Source organism: Thunnus maccoyii, chromosome 17 (genome assembly GCF_910596095.1).
Source record: "Thunnus maccoyii chromosome 17, fThuMac1.1, whole genome shotgun sequence".
Taxonomy (NCBI): Eukaryota; Metazoa; Chordata; class Actinopteri; order Scombriformes; family Scombridae; genus Thunnus; species Thunnus maccoyii.
The window spans coordinates 3,599,441-3,626,940 of record NC_056549.1 but is presented as its reverse complement, the minus strand read 5'-3'; the positions used below and the strand labels follow the sequence as shown (position 1 = coordinate 3,626,940).

General features: G+C 37.4%; 2 protein-coding genes across 2 annotated transcripts; both read right to left on the bottom strand.

Moving 5' to 3' along the window:
• Nucleotides 1-1,800: 1,800 nt before the first annotated feature.
• On the bottom strand, nucleotides 1,801-7,320 carry pnrc1 (proline-rich nuclear receptor coactivator 1). Its single transcript, XM_042390188.1, has 2 exons — nucleotides 6,714-7,320; nucleotides 1,801-3,613 (listed from the first exon to the last, which is right to left on the bottom strand). The coding sequence occupies exons 1-2, from the start codon at nucleotides 7,023-7,025 to the stop codon at nucleotides 3,143-3,145; spliced, it is 783 nt and encodes a 260-aa protein (XP_042246122.1). The 5' UTR covers nucleotides 7,026-7,320; the 3' UTR covers nucleotides 1,801-3,142.
• Nucleotides 7,321-9,883: 2,563 nt separating this feature from the next.
• Nucleotides 9,884-20,469, bottom strand: LOC121882158 (cysteine-rich protein 2-like). The gene is made up of 8 exons (XM_042390197.1): nucleotides 19,828-20,469; nucleotides 15,570-15,664; nucleotides 13,859-13,916; nucleotides 13,636-13,767; nucleotides 13,157-13,225; nucleotides 12,942-13,036; nucleotides 12,282-12,339; nucleotides 9,884-10,515 (listed from the first exon to the last, which is right to left on the bottom strand). Exons 1-8 carry the CDS (start codon nucleotides 19,868-19,870, stop codon nucleotides 10,451-10,453), a joined length of 615 nt encoding a protein of 204 aa, XP_042246131.1. The 5' UTR covers nucleotides 19,871-20,469; the 3' UTR covers nucleotides 9,884-10,450.
• Between the last annotated feature and the right edge of the window lie 7,031 nt (nucleotides 20,470-27,500).

Below are 27,500 nucleotides of genomic sequence, written 5' to 3'. Positions count from 1 at the left end.
ACATTAAAAATAAAAATAAACATACATAGATGTTGGGGAGGAAGTTAATTGAAGGCCAGTCTGTACAGGTGAGTTTTTACTTGGCTTTTAAAGGTGCTTGCTGAGGTCGCCTCTTTAATTTCTGCTGATAAGGTGTTCCATATTTTCTGCATATTATTATGTTAAAAATGATCAAACTCCTGAGGTGAAAAAGTCTGTTTTTGTGATAGACTTTATGTGGGAGTCAAAATCTAGAGATCTGTCCACTCAGTTTTGTAAAAGCTTTGTTCTGGACACGAGGCCTGTCCGTGTGGTGCTTCTGTGCCTGGTGCAGCACACACAGTTCAAATAGTAGGAAGTTCATTCAAATGAAGCTGCACAAAGAAAGTTGTTGATATTTTGGTCAAAACTGGGTTGTAGAAATTGCAGATAAGTTTGATTTCTTTTAGAAACTAGTTGTGGGTAAAAAAAATAATATTTCCAGCTGCTTATTGTAAATAACATCGACCAAAACAATGAGGTTTAAAGTTATTTCAGGAAGACGTGACGGTCCGTCAGCGGTTAGTGGTGAGCTGTTTGTTCCATAATCGGTGTTGCAATATGTGTAGGATGTTTTGCAATCAATAAAAGTTCAACTGCAGCAGAGGCGTAGTTGTTTGTCCTTATAATAGAAACACCTAATATACACTGAAACACTTTGTTACAGATGTTTTGGTGTCTGATCTTAAGCAAGAAAATCCCAAATAGAATGTTTTCACACCATAAAGACTTTATAATAAAAATAAACTAAATGAAAATAGAAGAAACCATCTGTAACAGGAAACACAAACACACTAATGTGACTTCTCTTAGCGTGTAATAAACACAGACAACATTTAATAGGGGTAACCAATATTTTAATATAATTTTTTAATTTAGATATGAAACACTTCATAAAATAAACTTTTTTTTTTTTTTTCCAAATTGTGTCATGGGGTCGTGTTGAGCATGTTCTCATAACTGGAATGAAATCATTTTAAAACATCGCAATGAAATAGGCAGTTTTTGAAACTACAGTAATACAATTTTCCATTTACGTGACGTCACAGAGGTCAAGAAACAAGATCCAGCAGCTGCCTGCATCCACAGAAACCATGGAGATAAAAATAAAAACAAAGAAAGAAACACAAACACACACACACACACACACACACACACGTGGTACATAATCACAAGATCGTCTGCCTCGAATCCAACACATACTGTACTCTTGGTAAAAAATAACGTGCTTTAAAGTATCTCGAAGAAATGAAAAAGGTAAAGAAGAGGTATGTGAAATGGAGTTGTGGGTGTGAAAGCAAGTCCCCTTTAAAAAAAAACAACATAATATACAGACAAAATAAGACCACGTCCACAAGAAGCCGTCCAATTTTTAAAATGCTGTGAGAACAACGAGCGAGATCTCCGTCCGTAACCTCAGATACTTTATACTCTGGTTAAATGTATGTTTATCTGCCTCCATTGTCAGATAATGGAACAAGTATTAAATCTAAATAACTGTCCGTCATAGCCTGCTGCTCTGCCCTGCAGGTAAAAAGAATCGATGATTTTATGACTCGCACATATTTTCATTATTGATTCATCTGCTGACTGTGTCCCAGATGAATCTATGAAATGTCAGAAAATAGTTAAAAATGCCCATCACAGTTAGAAATGTCTTGTTTTTTTGTGACTAACACGCTAAAAATCATAAAATATTCAGCGATATTCAAAGATATAAAAACAGGAAAAAGCAGCAAATCCTCACATTTTCAAATCGACTAATCGTCTGAGCTCTAATTAGACAAAAAAAAGGAAAAAAGAAATACAGTTAAGTGACAACAGCTGTGTTGTTGATCAGCTATACTGACATTTAAAATGAGTGATGTGATAACGATGACCGGGCAGGTGTTCGTCTCGTCTCGTTGGGTGAGAAAGACGCCGACTTGTTGTGGACGGAAGGCAGAAACACAAGAGAGCAAAGATTTTTTTTTAAAATTGAGCCGGTTTAATGTGGACGTACTCTTAAGTCAGTGCAATGAAGTTTAAAAAAAAAAAAAAAAGAAACAGCGGTCTGGATGCTGGATACTGGCTTTCTGCAGCAGCTGGTTTGGAGACTTTTCACACGGCCATCTTCTCTTCAGTTCGCTGAGGCTCCGACGGCCTCGCCAGCTTCACAGTCCCTGATTTGACTCTTGGCTTTTTCCACCGGCTGGACCCGTGTTCAGGTTCAGGGAAGGAAGATTCAGCCACCAGTCGACGGCTGGTAAACTTTACCCGTTGACTTTGGGTTCGTCCGCTATCGGGGGGGCCGTTTTGAAAGTAACCAGCCGAGATGTGAAAGTCCTCTCCTGTGCTTTAATCTGGCTGGTGAATTCATCGGAGTGGCCGCTCAAGCTTCGGAACCTCAAAGTCAGGTTTCCCGCCCTTCCCGATTTTAGTTTTCAGTGCAAATCGGTAAGAAAAAGTCTTTCTTACGTCCACTGTACCTCACGCTGAAGGAGCTGTTTACAAAGTGCCTCAGTTCGCAGGGGACTTTTTTTTTTTTTTTTTTTTTTTTTTTTTTTGGAAAAAAAAAAACCTCAGTAACAAAACTAGAATCTCAGTTAAAATAACGAGGAAAAATATACACAAATATATTATGTACATTTACACGAGCTCTTTTAAAAAGTCGATCGACGCGAGGCTGCCTTTTCAAAACTATTCACAGAGAAAGAGCCTTCATCGCTTTGCAAACATCGAGACACTGATCGTGTTGCTGCTGGAGACGACTTCAGCCTCCCGCCGCACTTTCATACCTTCACTTTTTCTTTTTTTTTTAATAGTAACCATTTGTTTTCTCATAAATTTCAAATCACAAAAACATCTTACTCTCTTATTTCTCCTGTCAAAGAGAAGGCAGTAAATATCTGATTAAGGACCGACATACACAGCATGTCAGTCTGATCTCCAGCAACAACAAGGAGGCTCCGAACTGTTTACAAATGCAGGCAGCGTGCTGGCTTATTACAGGAAAATGTACTACAGTTAATAAAAACTCCCTACATTGTATTGCAATGTGTTAAAGGCCAAACTTAATTTATCTCATTACTAATTTTCCAGTTGTTGGCAATCGGTGATATCCGTCGGGACTCCGCACTCGCCGTCACGCTTTATCTTGAACCTTCAGCAGCGACTTTAAATGAACAGTCATTTGCTCTCGGCTTTGGTTGCTCTGTTGAGGCTCGTTTTCTCCGACCCAGTGACTGGGCGGTTTAGGTAAGACACTGGGTGAGGGCGGCTCACTGAACTTGGCTCCAGCGTACACCTTCTCGCCGTCTTTGAGGTATTCGGGCGCGGCTTCGGCGGGCGGCGCGTTGAAGATCTTCAAGTTGTTGGACGCGTGGAGGGGTTTCTTCTGCTCTCGGAGCGCGGGCTGGTGGGGGGAGGAGGGCTTGTTCGGGCTGCCGTTGTCTTTCTTCCTGGAGGCGTGAGGAGCCCCGATGCTTTGGCCCTGCTTGTGGCTCCGAACGTTCACATTTTGGCTGATTTGTTCGTGTCCGACCGGGCCGCGGGCTGGTTGGCCTCCTGACGGCGCCGGCCCTCGCTCCGATCTGCCACCTTTAGATTTCAGCAGCTGTGAAACAGAAACAAACGGTTATTAATCAAACTATCTGACAAACTCTTAAAGTCTTAAATCAACATCCTCACAGTGAGTATTTAACCACATCTCACTGTCTTCGTCTCAGTGACCACCAGCTATCACAAACCCCAACGTGTCTTTTAAATAAATTTAAATTAAATTATTCGTTTTGATAAGAGATGCGTGTAACTTTAAAATCACAAACGTTTCAGTTTCTTATAGCAGGTGTTTGAGTGGATGCAGATTATTAAACAGGAAGTCTGTGCTCTACATGAGTTGAATCAAGTGTTACTGACGGTTCAGAGCTGTACTTTTAAATATGCACAACGATTACAGCCTTGCAAATGATGCAGGGCTCAACTGTTTTGCACATAAAGACCTAGAAAAAAAATACCTTTCAATCATGTTTTTGACTGACTGAAATCATGGGTTTTCCCAAACTGTGAACAAAAAAAATTAAAGATTTTATGTTTCAACCGTGCTGCCCAGCCCACGGAGGAGCTTCAGTCTGTGTTCACATGAACTTAAGTAACCAGATTTCTGGAGGCGTGGCTTACTGGTTGGAATTTTTAGTGGTAGAAGACGTAGAAGACGCTGCTTCCTGACTTTTTTTTTTGGTATTTGGTGTGTGTGTGTGTGTGTGTGTGTGTGTGTGTGTATGTGTGTGTGTGTGTGTGTGTGTGTGTGTTGGAGCAGTCGGGCAGCACTGAGAGACAGGCATTTTAACAGTTAAAAGTTCAGATGTGGGAGTGGACTTCTACACGCTTCCCTGTTTTAGTTTCAGTTTTAGTCAGACTTTGGACGCATCACTCTGTGTAACAATGTCTCCTTTCATCCAGCTGCTTCCTTCTGTGTTTTCCCTGTCTGCAGTCTATTGTTATGAACATGCATACTTGAAAAAAAAAAAAAAAAAAAAAAAAACTGGTCACAAGTATCCTGTAGATAGCAGAGAAATCTGTGTTCTCCAGAGAATAATCTACTTGTGGAAACAAGGTTTCTCTAATCCTCAACCCCAGTTACTAGAACCAGGTTCTTTGTTTACATGACAGTTAAGACATCAGCGTCCTGGAGAAAAACATCAGTCATGTGTCCATATGAACAGTGAAAGAGGTTTTCCTCGCTGTAATCATTCCTCCTGTTCATACTGGATATTAAAGATCCTTCAAATGTGCTTTTAATGTAAGTGATGGAGGCAAAAATCCACAGTGTGTCCACACAGTCATTTAAAAGTTGATGTGAAGCTTCTATTCAGCTTCAGCAGTCTGAGTTAGTCATATCAAGTGGATATCTGACACATTTACAGTCTTTTTAGCATCAAATTCCCTCTTTGTGTTTCCTCGGACAGTGTTTCCCTGTTGAGCTGCAGGTGGAAGTATAGTAACAAAAAGACTGTAATGTTGAAAGATATCTACTTGATTTGACTCATTTGGACGCTGAAGCTTCATATTAGCTTCAGATAAACTTTTAAGTACATTTTTCCATTGTAAGGTCATTATGAAGGGATCTTCTAATGGTCAGTATGAACAGGAGGAATGATTACAGCAAGAAAAACATGTTTCAATGTTCATTTGAGCTCCTGACTATTGTTTTAAGACACAACTGAAAAACTGTGAACTTGTCCTTTTAGTGCACATAAAAAGCACTGAGTATGTTGTTTAGAAACTGGTTTTTGTTTTGTGAGTGAAAAGAGGACAACCGCACACGGATGAAGCGGTTAGGTAACGAGGTTTAGGAGCTTAAAGAGTTTCGTGCAAACCTCAAACCATAATCACACTTCCATCCAACCTGCTTCACAACATTTCCTCTTTTTACTCTCTGCACTGGTCCTGACAACATACGGTCGTATATTCTCTTAAAAATCAAGTTCCACAGCTCCCCCCCCCCCCCAATAACTATCAGACACAGTCAGTGTCTGCCCCGTAACAACTGTTAAATTACATAACTTTAATACGTCAATAAACCATTATATATGATAGTGTTGAATACGTCATAAAACATGTGCAAAGCTTTTTCTTGTTCTCTCTCTTTCTTGTTTTCTAAGTGTTATGAAACGTGCAGCTCTTCTTCTCCTCTTTTATCTTACAGACAAACCTGCCGCAGCCTGCGTTTCTCTGCCTGAAGCGGCCGACAAACAGAGGAAGTCAGACTTGTTCACCACATGTCTACTTTCGATTCTTCACAGCATGGATTTGTAACTGCGTCATTTCAAACCCCCTCAGGCACAACTGGGGATTTAATCAAGATTAAACCCGCTTAAGTTCAATAACACATGAACCTTTTATTCGGATGACAGAGTTTATTATCTTTTTATGAGTCTTTGAAAGCGCATATCTTTAAAAACTTTATGAAAGTGATGTAAGTAGGGTGGCAAGTAAGATTACTGTCAACTGCTGATTATTCTCTGTGTCTGTTGAATGATATTTTGGTCTAAAACATGTCAGAAAATGGTGAAAATGCAATTTCAGAGGCCAAATTAATGTCTTATCATGTCTTGTTTTGTCTGATTGACAATCAAAAACTCAAAAATATTCAATTCAAGATCACAGAGGACTAGAACTGCAATGATTAGTCAATTCATGGATAAGTTGCCAACTACTAAATCAATTGCCAACTGTTTTGATAATCAATTCATCACTTGCAGTCGTTCTTTAAGAAAAAAAAAGTAAAAATTATCTGATTCCAGCTTCTCAAATGTGAATATTTTCTGGTTCTGGTTCTGGTTCCTTTAGTCCTCTATGACAGTAAACTGACACTAAATCTGAAACTGTGTTATATTGAGTCTCTGGAGTTTCCTGGTTAATCTAATCCAGATTTGCATGTCTAAGTATAGTAGTTTTCGGTCTAGACCTGGTCTAATGTGATCTGGATGGAGAATTATTTGTTTTATATATTTTATAATATTATTTTTCATTTTTCACAAGCAAAAAAAAGGGTTTCACAAATCTGAAAGTGGGCTAACAATTTTAAGTGTAAGTGGTGAAAAAAAACTGAATCAGCCGTTAAATATTAATATTTATGTGTCCCCTTAACTTTCCCTTCATCCCCGGATCGGAAGCTAACTTTAGCGTCGTTTACACCGAGGAGTTAATGTTACCTCTTTCCTGGCTCCCGGTTTGAGATGACGGAGGTTCAGTACGGTCTCGGTACCGGCAGGCAGCTCGGTACCGGGCTGAGCTGCGGATGAAGCCGTCAGACTGTTGTTGTTGTTGTCGGTCAGGCGGATGTTGAGGTTGTTTCGCGGAGGTTTCTGGTGATGTAGCGGCCGCAGCTTCTTCCCTCCTTTCTTCAGTACCGCCGGTCTCGCCTTGTTTCCCGTGTTCACCCCATCGCTGCCGGTGATCGGGTTGTTGTTTTCGACGTTGCCGATGTTGGCCTCACCGCTGTGAACCGAAGATCCGTCCAACATTTCTCTGAAGTGGCGAAAACATAAACAGGCTGTGAAATTCCTCCGCAGCTAACAACGTCACAAGCTAACAGTTGACTGAATTCGTTCTTCGCGGGCGGATAATAAACTTTCTTATCCGAGTTGAGGACAAACTTAACGGATATAACGTTATGTTGTCGTCTCACAAGTTGCACCGTGTGAAAGTGTCGGGTTTTATTTATTTATGCTGTTAAAAATCGTCGGACGTCTAATCCCGTGATGGCGCGTCGGAGCTGCCGAGTATGTCCGCCAACGAAGAAGAACTCTAATGCTAACTTCCGGTGTTGTATTTCAAAATAAGACGCCTCTGAAGGATGTACTGCTGACTGAAGTTTTACCCAATTTTTTTTACTATGATGGAGAGTGAACCAGAGTTATCTGCCAATTTGAACAAACAAAGGACAAGAAAATAAAAATGAATAAACAAAAAAGACCTACCTAGATTTAACTGAACACTAAATTCTTTTGGTCGACCCAGTTTCTCTCAGATAATAGAAGAGACTCCCAGCCCAATGGTAAATACATTTTTCAGATTCCACTCCAAGCTTCCTGACTGGGACTCCACTAGAGTATCTTTGCATGATTCACAGTTAAAATAAACTCTCTGTCTCTTTAAGGCCCTCCCAGTGAGCCAAAACAGTAAACATAATTGTACCTGTATTTATCTAGTGGCTCCCAGTCGTGGAAGAAGTATTCATATCAGTAAGTAAAAGTAGAAATACTACAATATAAAAAGTAAAAGTCCTACACTCAAAAAGTTTAAGTATCAGCAAACTGTAATGAGGAAGCCACCTGTTTACTTTCACTTCTTCACAGCATGAGTAACTGTGTCATTTCACCCCTCAGGAGCAACTGGTGATTTAATCATGAATAAACCCACTTTAGTTCAATAACACATGTACTTTTCATTTGAATGACAGCCAGTGATGATTATTGTCAACTGCTGATTATTCTCTGCATTTATAGAATGATCTTTTCATTTGTGGTGAATGTTTTTTTTTTTTTTTACTAAAAATAGTTGAATTTTATTATATCTTGTTCCTGGAATCAGCATATAAAATACCTACATCATTAATTGTAAAATGTATAATCAACCCTGAAATTGCAGAGGACATGACATCAGTGTCGGTACCTGCTCATGTGCTGCAGAATGGCCCCTTTCAGTGTTATTTTATAATATAGATTATTATTATCATTACTATATATTTTAATTATTATTACAGATGTGTGCATTATCAGGATCAGGTTTGCACGTACAAGGAATTTGTTTGGTGTTGTGGTACCAAAATATATAATATGTGTAATCTATACAAAGTAAGAGAAAATACAAGTCATCATACATAACACACACACACACACACACACACACACACACAGTGCTTACCCAACAGCCCACTAAACACTCACACACTCTTCCCTATTAGGCAATATTTATATTTTTAACACATCACAAATGTGCAATAGATATACAATATATATATACAATTGTAAATATTTATTTCATGATCTAATTGGAACTAGAAGAAGACAAATTTGACTGTGTTCAGTGTTGCCACCCAGTGTGTTGCTGTGAGTCTTGAATCATAAATACTATGAAATAGAAATTTACAACAAAAAGTAAAACATATGAATGTACGAATATGTGGAGTAAAAAGCACAAAAGTACAAATTGTAGTGGAGCATTGAAAACACATATCTCAAAATAATATGTAAAGTACTTAGTTACTCTCCAGAATTGATCACTACAACATATTGATACAGTATTGTTATTATTGTTATTTGCAGGTCCTATACTATTATTTTTTTGTACAGAGGCTCAGCACTTCCTGTGTCATTCCGTCTAACTTGACAGCTCTTCTCTTCCTTATTTCCAGTAAGGGGCGTTTCTAGCTGCATCCTGTCAGTGACGTTTTACCTTTTTATTTGGTCGCACCTTTCTGAGGTGGAGCACAACTGCAACACACATAACAATAGAAAAATACTATAAGTCTGCTGTGTGCAAAGCTGTTATGTAACAACAATAACGGAGAACATGAACTAACCTGAACTGTGTGGTTCCAGATCAGTCAGAGAGCTGCAGTCAGTTTTCACATCCTGTCTGCCTTCAGATCACTGCACCACACGGTAAACTTTTCTTACCTGGAGGCCAAATTAAATCTGAAGCTGCTTTAGTTTATAGGCTCCTTCTTGTGTCACGGTTGGTCCTCTTAATGTCTTTTAATGCAGAAACATTTTCTGTGCTGAAACGATATGAGCCAATTAATAAATTACTTGTTCAACAGAAAATTAATTTAAACTTTAAAACTCCAGCTTGGTGTTTTATTGCTGTAAGAAGCACTTTTGCTAAATGATCACATTTGGAATTTGTGGCAGTAAAATTAGTATCAGTTTAATTGATTTGTCAGTCGACAGAAAATTAACCTGCAACAATTCAGATAGTCGATTAATTTTTTTTTATCATTTTTCAAGCTAAAATACCAAAAATCTTCTAGTTCAAGCTTCTCAAATGTGTTGTTTGTCTCAGTTTTATATCAGTCAACTGAATATTTTTGGGTTTTGAACTGTTGGTTGAACAAAACAAGCAATCTGAAGACATTATGTTGGTGTCTGAGAAATGCAATGGGCAGTTTTGACTGTTTTTCTAACATTTTATAGACTAAACAATTAATATATTTATGTTTAAAAACTGTCAAATGAATAAAACATAAAATTTATCATTATTAGCAACCCTAAAGATTTCCCTTGTGTATGAAATGTGTTACATGAATAAAGTTATCCTTGCGTAGTTATAACTTAACAGTATTGCTGCTGTTTTGTATTAAGTCACAGACACTGACGACGGTTTTTGTATAACACAGTTTTACTGTAGAAAACGTGATGAGCAGATTGACCACTTTTTGCTCACAACAGACCCCAAACACACCTTCATAACATTCAGTAAAATCCACGTCTATGTGCATGTCTTAGCTACGTCTACACAGTCATCATTCTTTCTAGAGCCCGGATGATCTCATCCAAGAAACACTGACACTAAATTGTTGGGCTTGTACTTTTTTTTTTCGTACAGTACATCTCGTTAGTGCACAAAAGTCTGAAAAACTACTAATCATGAGTGAAAAAACACAGCTGCTTTAATCCACTACATAGCAGGTTAATTATTTGGCAAAGAGAACCAAGAAACTTAAAAGGCAAATCTGAAACTCACGTGGGAGGACTTATTAAAGGTTTGTTTCAGTACAAAAAATAGATATATAAACAATATACAAATACAACATAAAGATCTAAACATCCCTCCCTGTGAGTGCAGTACATATCGTTTGTCACCATGACTGTAGAAGGCAAATCAAAGAGACATTTAGGGTCCTGGAGGTGTTTCTTTCTCAGGGCGTTGGAGGCAGCGTCAGGGCTCAAGGCTGCGCCTCAGCTTCAGGATTGTCGTAGATGTAGCTGCCGACACCTCCGGTGTTGACACCTGAGAGAGAGCAGAGCGCAGGCGTTACCTTTTAAAGGGTCAGTTCACCCAAATAACAAACTTCCTACATGAAAAACCCTTTGTGCTGTCTAGCCATGTAGATAGTGAAAGGTTTCAGGATAGTTTCATCTGAGATTTCATTTAATTTTTAAAAACTCAGTAGAAAAACGTCTTTTGAGAAACAAGGTCCTGTATTCTAGATAATCCACAGACATCACTGTGAGCCGTTTTAATTGGAATTACAATTAAAAAAAAATTCCCCAAAATTGTTGACAGTTCATTCTGGGGATTGTTCAGGGTAACAGGGACGTTGTTTCAGGAAAGATGCAGCACTGTCGTGTTTTTCATTTGTATGTTTTCAATGGCTTTGAGAAGCAAAAGCAAACTTATTTATTTATTCACCGTTGTTGTAAAAAGAGTGGAAAGAGAGTTATAGTCTCTAAACCTGCATGGCTGGAGTTCAGTGAGTTCAGTGAGATTTTTGTGAGTGATTTAGGTGGACTGATCCTTTAAAACAAAGCAAGACAAGCAATCCTGATATTTTTCTACTGTAAAGGCTGATTGGAGACACTGGGAAGAAAAAAAAAATTACAGAATTGAACAATAAAGACATTTTTAGATCAATATCAGCCCAAAAGTTTTGTGTAACTCTTGTAAACTCTAAAATCCAGACGTTTGTGCGAGTTACTGCCCATTAAAACAAATGGAAAGTGAAACTATGACCAGACCAGTTTTATAGGTGATGGTGTCGTGTGTTTTTACATCAATAAAAACTCCTCAGACCTTTCCCAGTGAATATTAACCATCAGTTCCCTTAAACCTTTGAAAGAGGAGCCACAAGTTTATGAAGTGCAAACTGGCAAATGTTAATTATTATTATTATTACCAATAAAATTATGAAGATATTAAAAAACATTTACAGGCTACCGAACTAGGTAACAAGGCTATCTAGCTGTTTATGTTTAATTAACATTACATTGGTGATACATGATCATGTGTTTTCAGTTATAGTACTAGTGTTTCCACAGTAGTTTCTCCTTCTCTGTAAGTACGACTTGTGCTTTTCTCCGACCTTCAATCTGACACTTCTAGGCCACAACAACAAAAGTTATTTGCCTTCACCCACCAACTCTGCCTCTGATGAATATTTGTGGATCTACAACTATAGTACAGGCTCCCTTTTCATGATGTTGTTTGGGGACATTTCTATTGTTTGAACTATTGTTTAAAGGATATGTCTGACCATTTTCTATATTTTTCTTATTGTCAACAAATCTCAATGAACTGATCTACGCTAGCTTGTTGTGCTACATATCACAACCTCTTGGCTTCATACTAAAACTCTTTACAATGTACAGTGTAGTAGGTTGTGATATGTATGCATGCTCAGTGCTGTCTGCCTTACACAGAACTACTCTCCACAGACTGAAAACATGATCACTGTTATTAGTCTTTGGAGCCGTTTCTAAACAAATTAACGTGACCAAACTCTTCATGGTGAAGAAACATGTCATCCAGTGCAGCGGTTTGGCTCACTGATGTGTTTTTAATAGTTTTTGGACAACAACAGAGGTCTACAGCACAGAGGAATATGATATATCAGTCTGTGGATATACATAAAATACTTGTTAGTAGATCAGTTCATTGTTGGTTTGGTGCTGCACGTGAGATTTGCTGACAATCAGAAAAATATATGATGCACAGTCTTTCTCTAAGAACCTGGTCTGCTGTCCTGTACTGTGCTGAAAGAGTTTGTGATTTCATACCTTTAGGTCCAAACAGCACAGCGTAGCAGGGTTTGTGGCAGTACGGCTGTCCGTCATGCTGCAACAGGGAGAAAAGAGTGTCTGAAAAGCTTCATTTAGTTTTTTAACAGTGTGTAGACATTTTTTGAATGGAACTGACTATTGGTACGGATTCATCAATAGTATCAATAGTCAGTTTATTGTCGGTACGGAATTATTATGCATGCGCATTGATATTGAGTGTGCAAGATCAGGTGATCAGGTTCAAACTGTTTCAAAATGGAGGAACGCTTTTGCCTGCAGGTAATGCGTCTATCCTTCCCATGGTTTGGGGTAAAATGGTTAAGTTTAGGCACAAAAGCCACTTGGTTAGGGTTAGGGAAAGATCATGGTTTGGGTTAAAACAGTAAAATGTGGTAAAAAATATCCCATTAAACGGCACTAAAATGCCCGACATGACAGTAAAAAATGTCTACAAGAGGTCGGGTGTTGTATCGAAGTCTGTTCCCCCCTGGAATAATGTTCCCCTCCTGTTAAAATTGTGTTTACGTACCAATAGAACAAACTACTATCTGCATGGAAAACCAGTCTGGTGCCTTTTTGAATATGATGTAAAGTAGTAAAATGACCAGACGTATTATGAAATCAGCACTGTCAGCGTGTTATTGTCGCATCTCTCACCTCTGCGTGGCTGCCGGGAGCCAGAGTCTTACTGCATCTCTCACAGCGCAGACAGGGCCGGTGCCAGTTCTTCCCGAGAGAAGACACTTTCTCAGCTGAACACCGTGGAGACAGTAACCATGGCAACCAGTGGGACTTAGTCACACATTCCAACACTCAAACTGTATATACATGCAAACAGAGAGAGAGATGTGGAAAAACACCAATCTGCTCACCGAAATACACCGTCTTGTTGCATCTGGGGCAGGTGTTGGGTCCTCCGGAGAAAGATGAGAAGCTTGCAGCTGGACGAGGAAACAATTCATTATTTACTGTCGAATAATCGTGGCTTTATTGGCAATGCATGAACACATTCAGTATGAAATGCAGATTTACAGCCTTTTAGCTACACACACCATCTCTCATGCCATCCTGTTTATCTCCTTGTTGTTCTCTTTAAACACACACGTCATCAAAGTCTCACTTTCACTAAAACATCAATATGCTTTTCTCAGTTTTTACTGACAGTTTGACATATTTTCTTCCTCTTTGTCATCTTCATTTTCTCCTGTTTTTCTCTAAAAGCTGCCCTCACATGTTTTAAATGACCTTAACTAAACCTAATCCCTCTAGAGATTACACTATCCTAGCAGACATTCAATGTCTCTTCCTATTATATGACAGTCTTTCTATTTTTGCTCCACGTATTTCTCACCCTTCACTGGTCCCCGAGCGGGGGCTCTTTTCTCCTCCTCTGGTTTGGCATCTGTTTCCATGGAAACGGCTGCAGGGGCTTCGTTGACGGGAGTATCGTACACGTAGGATCCAGCTCCGCCTATGTTCACTCCTGAAACACACGCAAATGTTGCTTTTAAAAAAAAAAACCCCTGAAAATGACCAGTAGAAATGTTTATTTTTAGGTTTAAACAAGAAGAAACCTTTTGGTCCAAAGAGGGCGGCGTAGCAGGGCTTGTGACAAAAAGGCTTCCCATCATGCTGCAAAATACAAGGAGGGATAATAAGCAGATGCATCCATTCCCTTCAAAAGTCTCTAAACTAAACCTCCAGTTTTTTTTTTTCTTTTGAACGAGAGTGGGAAAGTTTTGTTAAACACATTTTTGTTTTAATCTGTTTGGATTCACATAATGCCAAATAACAAATGAGCGAGAACTTATTTGCAGGAGTTTATATGACTTGTCTGCTCTCTGTTATTTTCTCTGTTTACACCAATTAATAACGCGTGACAAAACAGCTAAATATCATTCCATACTGCTGTACGTTTACCCCTTTGTTCATCTTATTATTCTCTGTGAAAGCCAGTTCCCTAGTAAGAGCTGCACCATTAACATTTTGATGTGCGTTGTTTAAAATAATACAGACTGATGTGTCTTTTCCAGTGAAAAATCCTCGGTTTAACTTTCCATTTATAACACTTTTCAGACAAGGAATCAAAATATTACTGACACACAAAAACAAGTTTTTCTTCTTGTTCCCTCAGTTGGATGTTTGTTCTTCTTCTCTGTGCAGAATGATGTATGTTCAGAGTTTGTTTTCACTTTCATCTGCTGAAGGAGGAAAGTTTCTCTGAGCTCACCTTCGATCTCAGTTTAACACGTCTACCTACAAGCACGATTTGTGACATCACAACTAGTTTGAAGCCAATCATGGTCCAGTGCACAGATACTGAGAATGAATCTCTTGTGTAGTTACACTTATGAAACAGATTCAGATGTTAGTTAGCCAATTCAGACACAAAATATAATTCAAAGCAGAGTATTTTTTATATGTCTTAAACATGTGTAGAGAGGATCTTTAAAATAATTTATGTAGTATATAATATAACATGATTACTTATCATAAAGTATCAGGTTTCTATCAGAGAAACTAAACATGCTACTGTATGTATAGTGCATTGATGCAGAGTTCAGCTTTTTTCTTATTCTACTATTAACAAATCCCATCATAGTTTACCTGTTAGAATTACATCAATGCATATGAATACAGACAATACATTTCACATTTTTGAATGTTTTTATAATTGTTTTCATTCATTTCATTATTTAACCCTTCATTTTTATTATTAGTATTATTTAATTACTTATTTTTGTTGAAGAACCTACAACTACACTGTTCCCTCCCGACTTCTACACCCATAGATATACATTCTCCTGTTGTGAACAGGCTCTGAAACGCAGGCAGATAAATAACTTTTTCAGCCTTTGACGACAGAGGACGTGACCTCAACAGGAAGTGCATGTGGTTTCCTCGTGGTGAAACTCGAAACTGAATTTTTAGACACTTTTCTCCCAACTTCTCTAATGGTTAGAAAGTACAAGTACAAGTTTGACCACGAGGAAACCGCATGGACTTCCTGTTTAGGTTAAGTTCTCTTTTGTTAAAGGCTTTGGTTTGCGGGTACATTTACACCACGTGTGTATGGAAGGGCCTTTACTATTTACATTATTAATCACAAAAGTTATTATGATATTTGATCTAGTTCACCAGGCAGACTCTTCCCCTACTGTTATAATCTAAAATAGGACTCCCGGGGCTGCTACATATTAATACTGACACAGAAATGTTCAGTTACACTCGTCATAAATCCCTCTAGATTCATCTTAAAATGTAAATACATGAGCTTCCTCTCACCTCAGCGTGGCCTCCGGGATTCAACGTCTTGTTGCAGCGCTCACATTTCAGACAGAACTTGTGCCAGTCTTTCCCTAAAGACGACACCTTCTCCGCTGTGGAGGAAGAGGAGACAGAAATCATGAATTTATATTAAAATGTGTCATAAAACCACAGTGTTATTGTGCCATTACATCTACCTAAAGTGTTCTCAATCCCAGAAGTCCAGATTTTAATGGGGTAGCCCAAAAGATGCATAAAATCTAAGTGGGATGAACAAACTTATGAACTCTCTGTCTCTCTCTTGTACTCAAAAGTTTTAGGCACACAGACTGTAGAAAGGACAGAAGGTGAGAGAAGTTCACCGACTGTCATTTATCTGTTTGTCCTCCTCCCAGAATATCCCAGCAGACACACCGAGGCCCTGATACGACATGACACTACCTGTTTAGACTCACTGGCCAGCCTGTCACTGTGATATGTGACAGTAAGTCACCTTGGCACACAGAGAACACTCTGCATCCATGCTGGAGGACATGCATATGTACATTAGTCAGCTTATCATTGTGGAACCTTGGAATTATAAGAATCTACTGAGCAAATCACATCAAACATGTTGTTGTTTTTTTTTTTAAAGAATATCTGAGTCTGCAATTTCTAGAGCAACATCAGATATTTTCTTTTTCTTCCACTTTGTTTATTTATTTAATGATGAAACTGCAGTTTTTTCCTTTTTTTACTCATGATCCTGTATTTTTTGATTTCCCCTTCAAAACATCTTCCTTTTGTTTTTGCCCCTTTTCTTAGCTTCTTGTCCCTTTTGTCCTTTTTTATTTTATATACAGTATATATACACTATATATATATATATATAAATTTGTTGTAGTAATGAAATGCTGGATATACACTATCCAATAAAATAATAAAAATCCTTAATCGCATAAAGAAAGACTGAATGGAAACTGACAGGAGCTCAAAATACCAACAAAGATAAAATCTCTGAGCGGTTCGATTCATTTCCCTGTGTAAGGAAACATACAGTTTTTCTTTTGAGATACATTATTTTCTTTTATTCATTAGATTTACAGCAGAGTTACGAGTAAGAAAGCGAACAGCGTGTCTGGTTGAAGCTGCAGGGCGTGGTTTGCTGCTGCTCTCCAGAGTCATGAAGGGAAAGAACAAAAAGAAAATCGATCCATGTGCAATCAATAAATTATTGAACAGGCCATGTGGTGTGGCTCCAAAATGAAAAAGAAGGTGAAAACTGATACACGATCACTAACTCACTTTTTAGAAAGATAATACCCTCCTTTTGAGCATTCAACAATGCTGCTTAAAGACGAGGAAAAGAAGACGGCCGTTAGTCGAGCAACCGACACACATAAACTCAACTCACCTACATTTAAAGATGGACATGAATCTGAAAAATGTAAATGTAAAGATGTTGATTTGTCATAAGCTGTCAGTTTAGACATTTAAGGCTGATGACGACAAGCAAACAAGTATGTTAATGGTTCACTGTAATCTTATCCAAAGATAGTAAACCCATTACAGCCTGAGATGGGACACATAGCTGTTACCAGTCTGAGTCTGGCACTGACCAGCTGAGACATTTTTGGACATTTTGGAGAGAAACTTTCATTTCACATCCAGACTGGTAATCTTGTTGGAAATGATAAACACGAGGACACACTGAGGCAGCACAGACCAGACACAAGATAATTACTGTATAAGGGTTATTAGATTGGAACATATTAGACGTTGGAACATGACTGTAATATTCAGACTCTTACAGTGTGTTTGTGCTACTCAGGAGTAAGTTTATACTTCATGTTTGATTGCATTACTGTAATATTCCTGCTGTCACATGGTGTCTTTGTCGTACGGCTGATGTAAGAGCCAAAACTGACTATAAATATCAGAGTTGAGTTTGTTGTTATATACATATTATTACATATGGCTGATAATTTTATTATTATGATAATTCTGTTGTTAGTGGAATAATGTATTTGTAATATAGATGTATATTGAGACTTAGTTACTGTGCATGTGCAGTTAGTTAAGAGAGCAGCAGAATGAAAACATGCTGAATGGAATAAAAAAGGGTTTTGACTGTAAAACCAAGCAGCAACTAACACAGAAGAAATGCTTTCAAGTGTCATCGACAGCCCTGGTTTCAATAGACTCCCATTCAAAAAGCATCTCTCTACAAATACTAAATATATCTTTTTTTTTTCAAGGAGTCATTGTGGTCTCAATCTCTACATTCAGGCCCTCTAATAAGTGCGCTGATGGTCATTTTGGAAATTATTGCTCTGTTCATAAGATTTTATGACTTGTGTTCCCAGAGCGTGAAAGGCAACGCCCTGCACTCCTTATCTGGAAAGTCATGGCTCAGAACAAAAAGAAGGCGACGACCATAAGCTGCAACTCTGGACTTCAAACCGTCTCCAATGAAACCAACGGGTGAAGTCACACCTCGCTACGACCAACCTTCCAAATTTCCAAATGTTCCCCTTTTATCGTGGATGGGTACTGAAAACTTGAATGGATGTTAATGAACTGTCAAAACCAAATCTGATCTCCGCCCTTCTTTGGATTTGAGAGTTATTAATTAAAGAGTATGACTTTAAGTATGAGTTTGATTTCCCCAGTTTGCCCCAGTTATTGGTGGTTTTTCCAAAACTTCATCATTTACATTACTGGTCAAAATAGGCTCATACAGGTAAGACTGAGAAAAGCATCTCTCATAATAATATGACAAAACATAATTTTCTAAATTTCATACCAATCCTTCAAGTGCAATCTGATCCAAGACCTCAAATGTTGTTACTATAATATTCTTATTATATGTATGTGCTAAAAATATTTAATTCATAGTATCATATAGTTTGTACGTTTCCTGCTGCCACCTAACAGTTACTCGTCATATTGGTGGTTTATTTCTTTTCATGAGGGTAATAGCTCTAAATGAATGATAATAAAGTTGGGCGATGTGACAATATACACAAGATGATATACCACACATGGTTTATACCACGGTAGCTATCACTTTCATAGCTTTGAATATACTTTATAATATATACTTGTCCATTGTGGGCAGTGCTGCAAACCATTTAACAGGACTGATTAATGGCAATATACATTTTTTTAATGGTCTTTATTTGTATCAATGTGATTTGTACCTTGATTTGTCATGTATTTAATTCACTAACCAAAAACAGACATACCCATCTGGTTATTTTTGACGTAAACTATTTTTCTGTTTATTTTCCATGTACAAATACTGTATACCTTACACATATATATATACAGCGTTTCACAAATATAATACATATGCAAGGATAGAATATTTTATTGACACTGCGCCACCTAAATTATGAGAAATTACATTTCACCAAAATGTGTTGCAATGTGAAATCTGAAATATTTGAAAACATGTATTTTATTACATTTTGACTGTGAAAAGGTAGAAATGACTTGGACTCAATGAGATGAACATTAGCTTCACTTTTCTCATTGTGATTTTGAATATTTCAGTAAATAACATTGGAGTGATGTCACAAAATGTATTTTTCATGTAAATTTTTATTAGAGGGAAGATGTGGTATTAAGGAATATTTATAAAATTAAATCTTTTGTTAGGCTATTATCATATCTAGAGCTGCAGCGATTAGTCGATTAATCAATTAGTTGCCAACTATTAAATTAATCTTAAACTATTTTGATAATCAATTAACGGTTTTGACTCGTTTTGAGTCTGATTTCAGCTTGTGGAATGTGAGTATTTTCTGGTTTTTTTGTCCTGTATGACAGTAAACTGAATATCTTTGGGTTGTGACTGCTGTTGGGGACAAAACAAGACATCTGAGGACGTCATCTTGGATTTTGGAAAACAGTGATCAACATTTTTCACCATTTTCACCAAATAATCAACAGATTATTCAATAATGACTTTAACCTTTAGTTGCAGCCCTAATTATATCCCTAAAAGTGTTGCTGTGAAGTCTGTGAGACATGAAAATTAATCTGCATTAATAAAACTAAACCTTTTATTTTTATTAATGGTCATCTCTGATCCTCCATAAGCGCTGTAGGGCAGCTACATGGTCATTAAAAACAGACTGAATAACGTCATGGGAATTAAATAAGATAAGGGATTAAAGAATAACAGCAAGCTATTATTTCATGAGAAAGCCTCATATAACGTTAATATTCCCTCCTCTGATAATAACGCTGCTCGGCCTCTTCAGCGGTTACACAGAAAACATCAACTTACCGAAATACACCGTCTTGTCACATTTTGGACATTTTGACGCCATGATCCGTTTATCCCGGACTGAAACAGAGAGAAGAGGTCGCGTCCAGTCGGTGCACCGGCAGTCTGTCTTGTCTGTCTGCAGCTCCAGCGGCGCAGACACACCTTAGAGGATGACGATGGTGAGGGTTGGGGGGTGATGGGAGGCTCACATCCTCCCTTTCCTTCTTCTCCTTCATCTGCATAACCCCGCCTCCACGGTGACATCATGCATCAGTAGATCTGAGATGGTACAAAATGTCTGTGGATATTCATACCAGTTGTACATTTTAGTATAATTCCCCTGAGACTTATGTTGCCTTTTTGTGAAACTCATCTGTCTCACAAGCCATATTCATGAAAATGTTATATTATTTTGTAAACATGTACTGTTTGGAATACTGGAAGATAAATCTAAATTGAGTTATCAGCTCTAAATCACAAATCGTTTTGGCTAAATTTCATATAAATTTTATTGGCTAAATTTCATCTTCATAGAAGAAAATTTCCAGGTAAAAAGCCGAACATCTTGGTTTTCACAAAGGAGGTCAAACAGTACACTGATTCAATTCGATTTTCCTCAAAAGGCTGTAAAAACTCTGAATACCTGTATTTTTATTTAAAATCTTTATATGAACTGTAACTCCTTCTAGCTCAGTTTCTTTGGGTTTTTTAAAAAACTTTTCTTCTGCAACCAGTAATATGAATATTTTGATATTTTGTACATGATAATTTTTTTCGAAGAAGAAATTGTAACTGTTTTATATGTCAATTAAAAAAAATGTGTTTCTGACTTTGAAAACCAGTAAAAGTTTTGAAAAGAAACATTGAGTATACCTGTTTTCATCATTATATAAAATCATAAAATAAAACTACTAATATCTGAGCTGGTATTGTAAATGATTTTACCAATCAAAATCCTGCTGGTACTTCTTGGGGATATCCAAATTCCTTTTCTAAAATTAGTGAAACAGAATTCCAGAAAATCATTCCACAGCTGAAATCCTCCACTTGCTCCCTTGATGCCATTCGCACTTCCTTTTGTAAGGAGGTTTTAGACAGTTTTATCCACAATGTACTTGACATTGTAAACTCTCTAGAGACAGGCATCTTCCCAGATACACTCAAAACAGCTCTAGTCAGGCCTTTACTCAAAAAGCACACTCTTGACCCTTCTGTTTTGAGTCATTTTAGGCCCATATCAAACCTGCCTTTTCTGGGTAAGATTTTAGAGAAGGCAATGTTAAAACAGTTGGATGCATTCCTGCAAAAAAAAAAATGAGACCCATGAAAAATTTCAGTCTGGCTTTAGAAGAGGACATAGCACCGAGACAGCCCTTGTAAAAGTAACAAACGATCTTTGTAGTGAGTGCAGATAATAAAAACGTCTCAGGCCTCTAAGTGCTGTGTTTGATACAGTCGACATGAGATACTCCTAGACAGACTTGAAAATTGGATTGGACTCTCTGGAACCGTGTTGAACTGGTTCAAGACTTACCTCACTGGAAGAAGTTATTTTGTCAGCCTACGTGAACATGTCTTAGAAAAGCGTAACTTTCTCTTTGGTGTTCCTCAGGGTTCAATTCTTGGTCCGCTACTGTTCTCCCTGTATATGCTTCTGATTGGAGAAATTGTTCACAAACATGGTGCAAATCTTCATTGTTACGCAGATGACACCCAGTTCTATTTATCTGTAGCAGCAGACAATAAAGAGACCCTAAATCCCTTGATAGATTGCCTCTCAAGCATTGTACAGTGGATGAGTAGTAACCTGCTTAAATTAAATGAAGACAACACAGAAGTTCTTATAATAGGCACAGATGCACAGAGAGAAGAACTGCCTCTACAGACTAAACCAGAAGTAAAAAACTTCGGTGTTATCCTCAACTCTGAATTGAACTTTAAAAGTCATATCCACAATGTTACAAAGATAGCTTTTTATCATTTAAGAAACATTGCAAGAGTCAGACCCTACCTTACTTTGGAAGATGCCAAGAAACTCACTCATGCCTTTGTTCTTTCACTTAGATTATTGTAATGCACTTTATACTGATTTACCAAATAAAACCATTGATTGGTTGCAACTTGTTCAAAACTCAGCAGCAAGAATTTTAACTAAAACTAGGAAAAGGGAACATATTACACCAGTATTAGCGTCATTGCACTGGCTACCTTTAATGTTGAGGATAGATTTTTATTTTCACTTGCTTTTAAAGCTCAAAAAGGTCTAGCACCTTCATATCTCTCAGATTGCTTGTCAGAATATGTTCCAAACTGTTCGCTTATGTAGCTTAACACTGGCTTGTTGAATGAGCCACAAATAAAAAGTATGGTGGGGCAGCTTTTTGCAGCTATGCACCAAAGATCTGGAACAAACTTCCATCACATATTAGACAAGCATCCTCTGTTGATATGTTCAAGAAGTAGCTCGAAACTTATTTTTAAGGTCTTTCTTTTAATTAACTCAACCTTTTATTTGCTCTTTACTGTTATCAGCTGTTTTTAGTACCTGTATTATCTTTCTTTCTCCCGATGATTTTAGCTCTTTTTTATCTTCTTTCCTCTTTTTTATCTTTGTAGTTTTTTATTGTTTATTGTGTTTTTTTCTTTCTTTTATTGTTTTTAAATGTCTGTTTTTTGTTTGTTTTTAATACCTTTTCTGTAAAGCACTTTGCGCTGCATTTTATGTTATGAAAGGTGCTTCATAAATAATGCTATATAAATAATAATAATAATAATAATAATAATAATAATAATAATAATAATAATAATAATAATAAAGTTTATTGTTTTCTATTATTATTATTATTATTATCATTATTATTATTATTATTATTATTATTATTATTATTGAGTTTACTTTTTAAATCACTGTTCACTGTTATAAATTAATCTGTCCATTATATTCTCGATTAATCAATTAGTTGTTCAGTCCATAAAATGTCCCAAAACCCAAGATGCCACCTCAAATGTCTTATTTTGTCCTGTCATTCAATTTATTATCATAGAGAACTAAAGGAACCTAAACATGTTCAAATTTAAGAAGCTGGAATCGAGGAAAATTTTGACTTTTTTCTTTTAAAGAAAGTCTCAAAACTTATTAATCAGTTATCAAAATAGTTTATTTAATAGTTGGCAACTAATTGATTAACTGACTAATTGTTACAGCTCTTTTACAGTATAGTATCTCCTATCAGATGTGGAAAAAAGTGTATTTACAGTAATGTGTTTAGTACTTTAGTACTTGTATTTGTGCATTTCTATTTTCTGCTACTTTATACTTTATACGTTCTACATTTATCGGAGAGCTGTAGTAAAATATGAAAAACATGTCAGAAAAATAAACAGTACTGTGCAAAAGTTTTAAGCACTAAAAATAAAGTGAGAATGCTTACAAAAATATTGCTATAAATTGTTTTAATTTATCAAATCACTTCTTACAAAGTTGAGTAAACAGCAGAAACCTAAATGAAATCAATATTTGCTGTGAGCAGCTTTGCCTTTAAAACAGCAGCAGTTCTCCTCGGTTCACTTTAACACAGTTTTTCATGGTAACTTGCAGGTAGGTTGTTGTAACCATCCTGGAGAAAGAATGTTCTTCTGTGGATTTATTATTTAATCCATCTCAGGTGCTTCTTCATGTAATCCCAGATTGGGATGTTGAGATCAGGGCTCTGTGGGGGCCAAACCATACCATCTGTTGCAGGACTCATCATTCTTCTTGTTGCTTAAAATAGTTCTTTATGACTCTAGCTGTATGTTTGGGGTCATTGTCATGTCATGAATAAATTTGGGACCAATCAGACACCTCCCTGATGGTATTGCATAATGGATAAGAATCTAAACATCTAGGGTGCCTAAAACTTTTGCACAGTACTGTATATAAAAAATATAATAAAATATAATGCATTGTTACAGATTAAAAATGCACAACAGATAGCTTGTACTTGACCAGCTGCAACATTAAAACTATAGTATGTACATATATTACTAAAACCTGTATTATTTTTGGGCCACTTAGCGGTAGTGGCATGTAAACACCATAGACATATCACCTTGTAAAATTCATACTGCAAATGTGGCCAAACAGTGGCCATTTTACACATCCAGCGCACACAATACTACATTATCATTCATATAACCTATCAGTCATGTTTCTGACCATCTGACAAATGTAAATCCAAAAATAACACTTATATTTATAATATAAATATATACTTATAATAACTCTTATAGCTCTGTTTTGGTCTCCACTCCTGATCAGGACTTTTGCTGATAAATGTTTATCCAAGTTTCAGCTGTCTGCTGGAAATGAGGTTAATGAGAACAGTGAGAATGAACCAAACCAAGTTGCTGCATAAAACAAAAACAATAAGCTGAAAGAGGTTAAAACACTCTAGAACTGAAGGAAACTTCTGTTACTCCCACACACATAATCAGCCGTTGTTAGCATCAAATTATTGGTCACAACACCTTCAAGTAAAGTTTTCAATGCAGGACTTCTGTGCTAAAGCATTTTCAGAAACATTGCAACAGACTCCTTTATATCTGTAGTCAAAGTTTGATTATAATAACTTTAATTAACTTTAAGTATTTATAATATTCTACTTCTTGTTTTGTCATGAAAGGACAATCTGCCCATCCATATTCGGTCAGAGGTGGATAGCTGTGCCACATTATCATGAAATCTGGTACCTGTTGTCCTCACAGAATAGTTGCTGGATGATTTGGTGCCACTACAACTTTTCATTAAGCTCCCTGCCTCCAAAAGACTAAATCTTGGGAGAATATTGCCATGAAATCCACAAAGGACATATTTTTTAGTAATATAAACAAAACGTCCACTATTTTAGGTTAGAAAAGGACTTCCTGTCGGCCTTCTGTTCCACAAATGAACACCATTCATCATCATGTAGACTTCCCGGACTACAGACAGCCCACATAAGTGACGATATGTCTGTACGTTTGCATGTGTGGTCTAAATTTAAATGTGACAAGTACAATCCCCTCCACAGATACAGTGTGTGTTGTTGCAGGTCCCTCTATTTTGGAAATGTGATTAATCCTAAATCCTAGCAATGTCAGCTCTCTTTGCATTTATCAGTGTCACCCTTCAGCTGTGTTTGTTTCCTCTGTGTGGTTGTTAGGTTACGCTGCCTGACAGCACAGCTCTTCACAGGGAATGTTAAGTGATGCTCTGCAGCTCCCAAGAGCATTTCTCTGTACATTCTTTGCAGTGAGATACTGGAGGAGCAGACATTAGATGGCCTTTTGAGTGGAATTAAGAAAAAAAAGTACATCAAAATATAAATATATGTTTTTTTCTTTTTTGAGGCAAAAAAATTCAACAGAATCTTCAAATAAATGTGACACATGGTCAAATTTTCCCCTCTCCCTTTCTAAATAGTTCACTTAACTAAACTTCAAAACAGCCACGTAGGCTGCAAAGTTTTACAAGACAAAAGAGATTCATTAAAAAAAAAGTAAAACAGGTGACTGGAAATATTGAATTTCCTGAACCCAATATAACCTGCCGATTAAATACCTGGAAAAATGTAGCAAAACGTATTTTAGCAGCTGAAACAAAAACAAAACCCTGTTAAAAAAATGTATATATAGATTTGTTAAGGTGTAAGTATGCTTCAAATGATGTGTTTGTAAGTTCATCTAGCAGCGTCTGAAATGGAATAATTGGGCTGGCTGTGTTTTTGACCACTAGTAATGCTATGGAGCAATGTTTTTATGAGTATATCCACATTTTGTTTGTATTGTGCACACACACAAGAATGCACATGCACACTCACATGCTTGCAGGTAAAGCGATACACATTCCTGGTTGTGGTTTCACGTTATTCTGCTTATCAACAGTTGGTGGCTGTAATGGGCAAAGAATGGCAGCAATGTGCCAACAAAGGCAGCGAAAAAGAAGTAAGCTAACAAACATGATTGTAAACAATGCATGACTTAAAATATTCAAAATATCGGCTCATGGATACACACGATGCATGTAAACATATCTGTTTGTTTATATGGCCCCATTTAAAGGTTCCATATGTAAGAATCAGAAATTCCTTCTCATTAGTGACACTGGTGGCCGTTTAGTGAGCTGCAGTCAACATCCTGTTGCTCGCACTCCATCAGCGACGTGAGACTATTGCATGTGATGTATTTTTCCTCGCTTACACTTCTTATAATAACATAAAAGATCTCAAACGTTGGGTGTTGCACCTTGTGGTGATGCATGGGTCAGGGTTTTTTAATACCTGCACCCACCCAACCTGTTATGAGAGCCATACTGCCCGACCTGCAAAAATATGCGTTAATCAAGCACCTGACCCTGACCCAACCCACAAACTGCCAACCGTGTTCACCAACCGTGTTTACTAAACACCAGTAGGCTCAGTGAGCTGTGGTCGGGGAGCAATGTGCTGCGGTTCTGTTGTGAAATGTGCGGTGGTTGACGAAAGCAGCTAGTCGTCCCAACCCCCCAAAAGACAAAGGTACTGTAGCCAGAAACGATGATGGGTGGCATGGTTGGGCGGCTGGCCACAAGCCAACCTGGGGGGTAACAGAGCTGGAGAGATAATATCTGCAGGGTGTTTATAGTTGGATAAGTCTGTGCAGTTTTTGTTGTGGTGGGAGCCAGTCGTTTGTTGATGTTAGTGGGAGAGAGGCAAGGCACTCAGGAGCATGCAAAAACATTACATCCATTGGATTTTTGCGGAAAAACCAGCATGAGTCCATCACATAGAAATCGACTTACATAGGCAACTGAGAAAGTCAGGGAAGGTCTCATTTTTTAAGTTGCCTTACAACCTATTCACACATTGCCAATAAAAAAATTATTAATAATGTAAATTGCTTCACAATTTTAAATATAGAAGCTTTAACTTTCTAAAACAGTCAAGTCAATGCCTTCAAAAAAAGATTGCCCTAAAGTGTGTGCTGCTATACAAGTTGTATAATTCATTGTGTTAGACTCCACCCTATGATGTCAGGCTTCTCTCACCACCTTCAACTGTGTCTTCTTGTCTAGAAGACACATTGATGCAAACTGAATGATGATTCCTAACTTCAACACTAACTAATAATGTGCTTGGTGCTCGTCTTTGTTTCGTTCCACCAACCTCAAAAAACAGGGTGACTGGAGACTTAATGTTGCCCAGAAATGTGAACATATTCAAAGTATTTCACTATAATACTAAACTATATTACACTCTTCTTACACTGTGCAGGATGGAGACATTGAGTAGTGAAGCAGAAATTTGTGTCAGAGGAACTGGCATTTCTTGTCTCCCAGTCCACACTGTGGATTAAGTGCACACTGTATTTTTTCAATGAGATAAACACACGTAAACATATTCAGCAAAGATGGAAACAGTGGCAATTTTTTCCACAGTTAGTGTACTTGGTCGAGAGCCATCTGGGCCCTGGGAATGCACTAAACTTAAAATAAACACCTCCAGATTGTGTCTGTCTGTAATTTTGGCACAGACATCAGCGATGACTGGACAGTAGGGGTGTAGGGAGGGTCTACTCCCAAGCAGCGTCTGTCTCATATCTGCCTAAAAGCTTTTTTGTCTTTTATATTTGTCTGTCTGACCATTCTGCTCAAGAATCCAACCAACAACCTTTTCTTAAAGCATGCGTCTGGT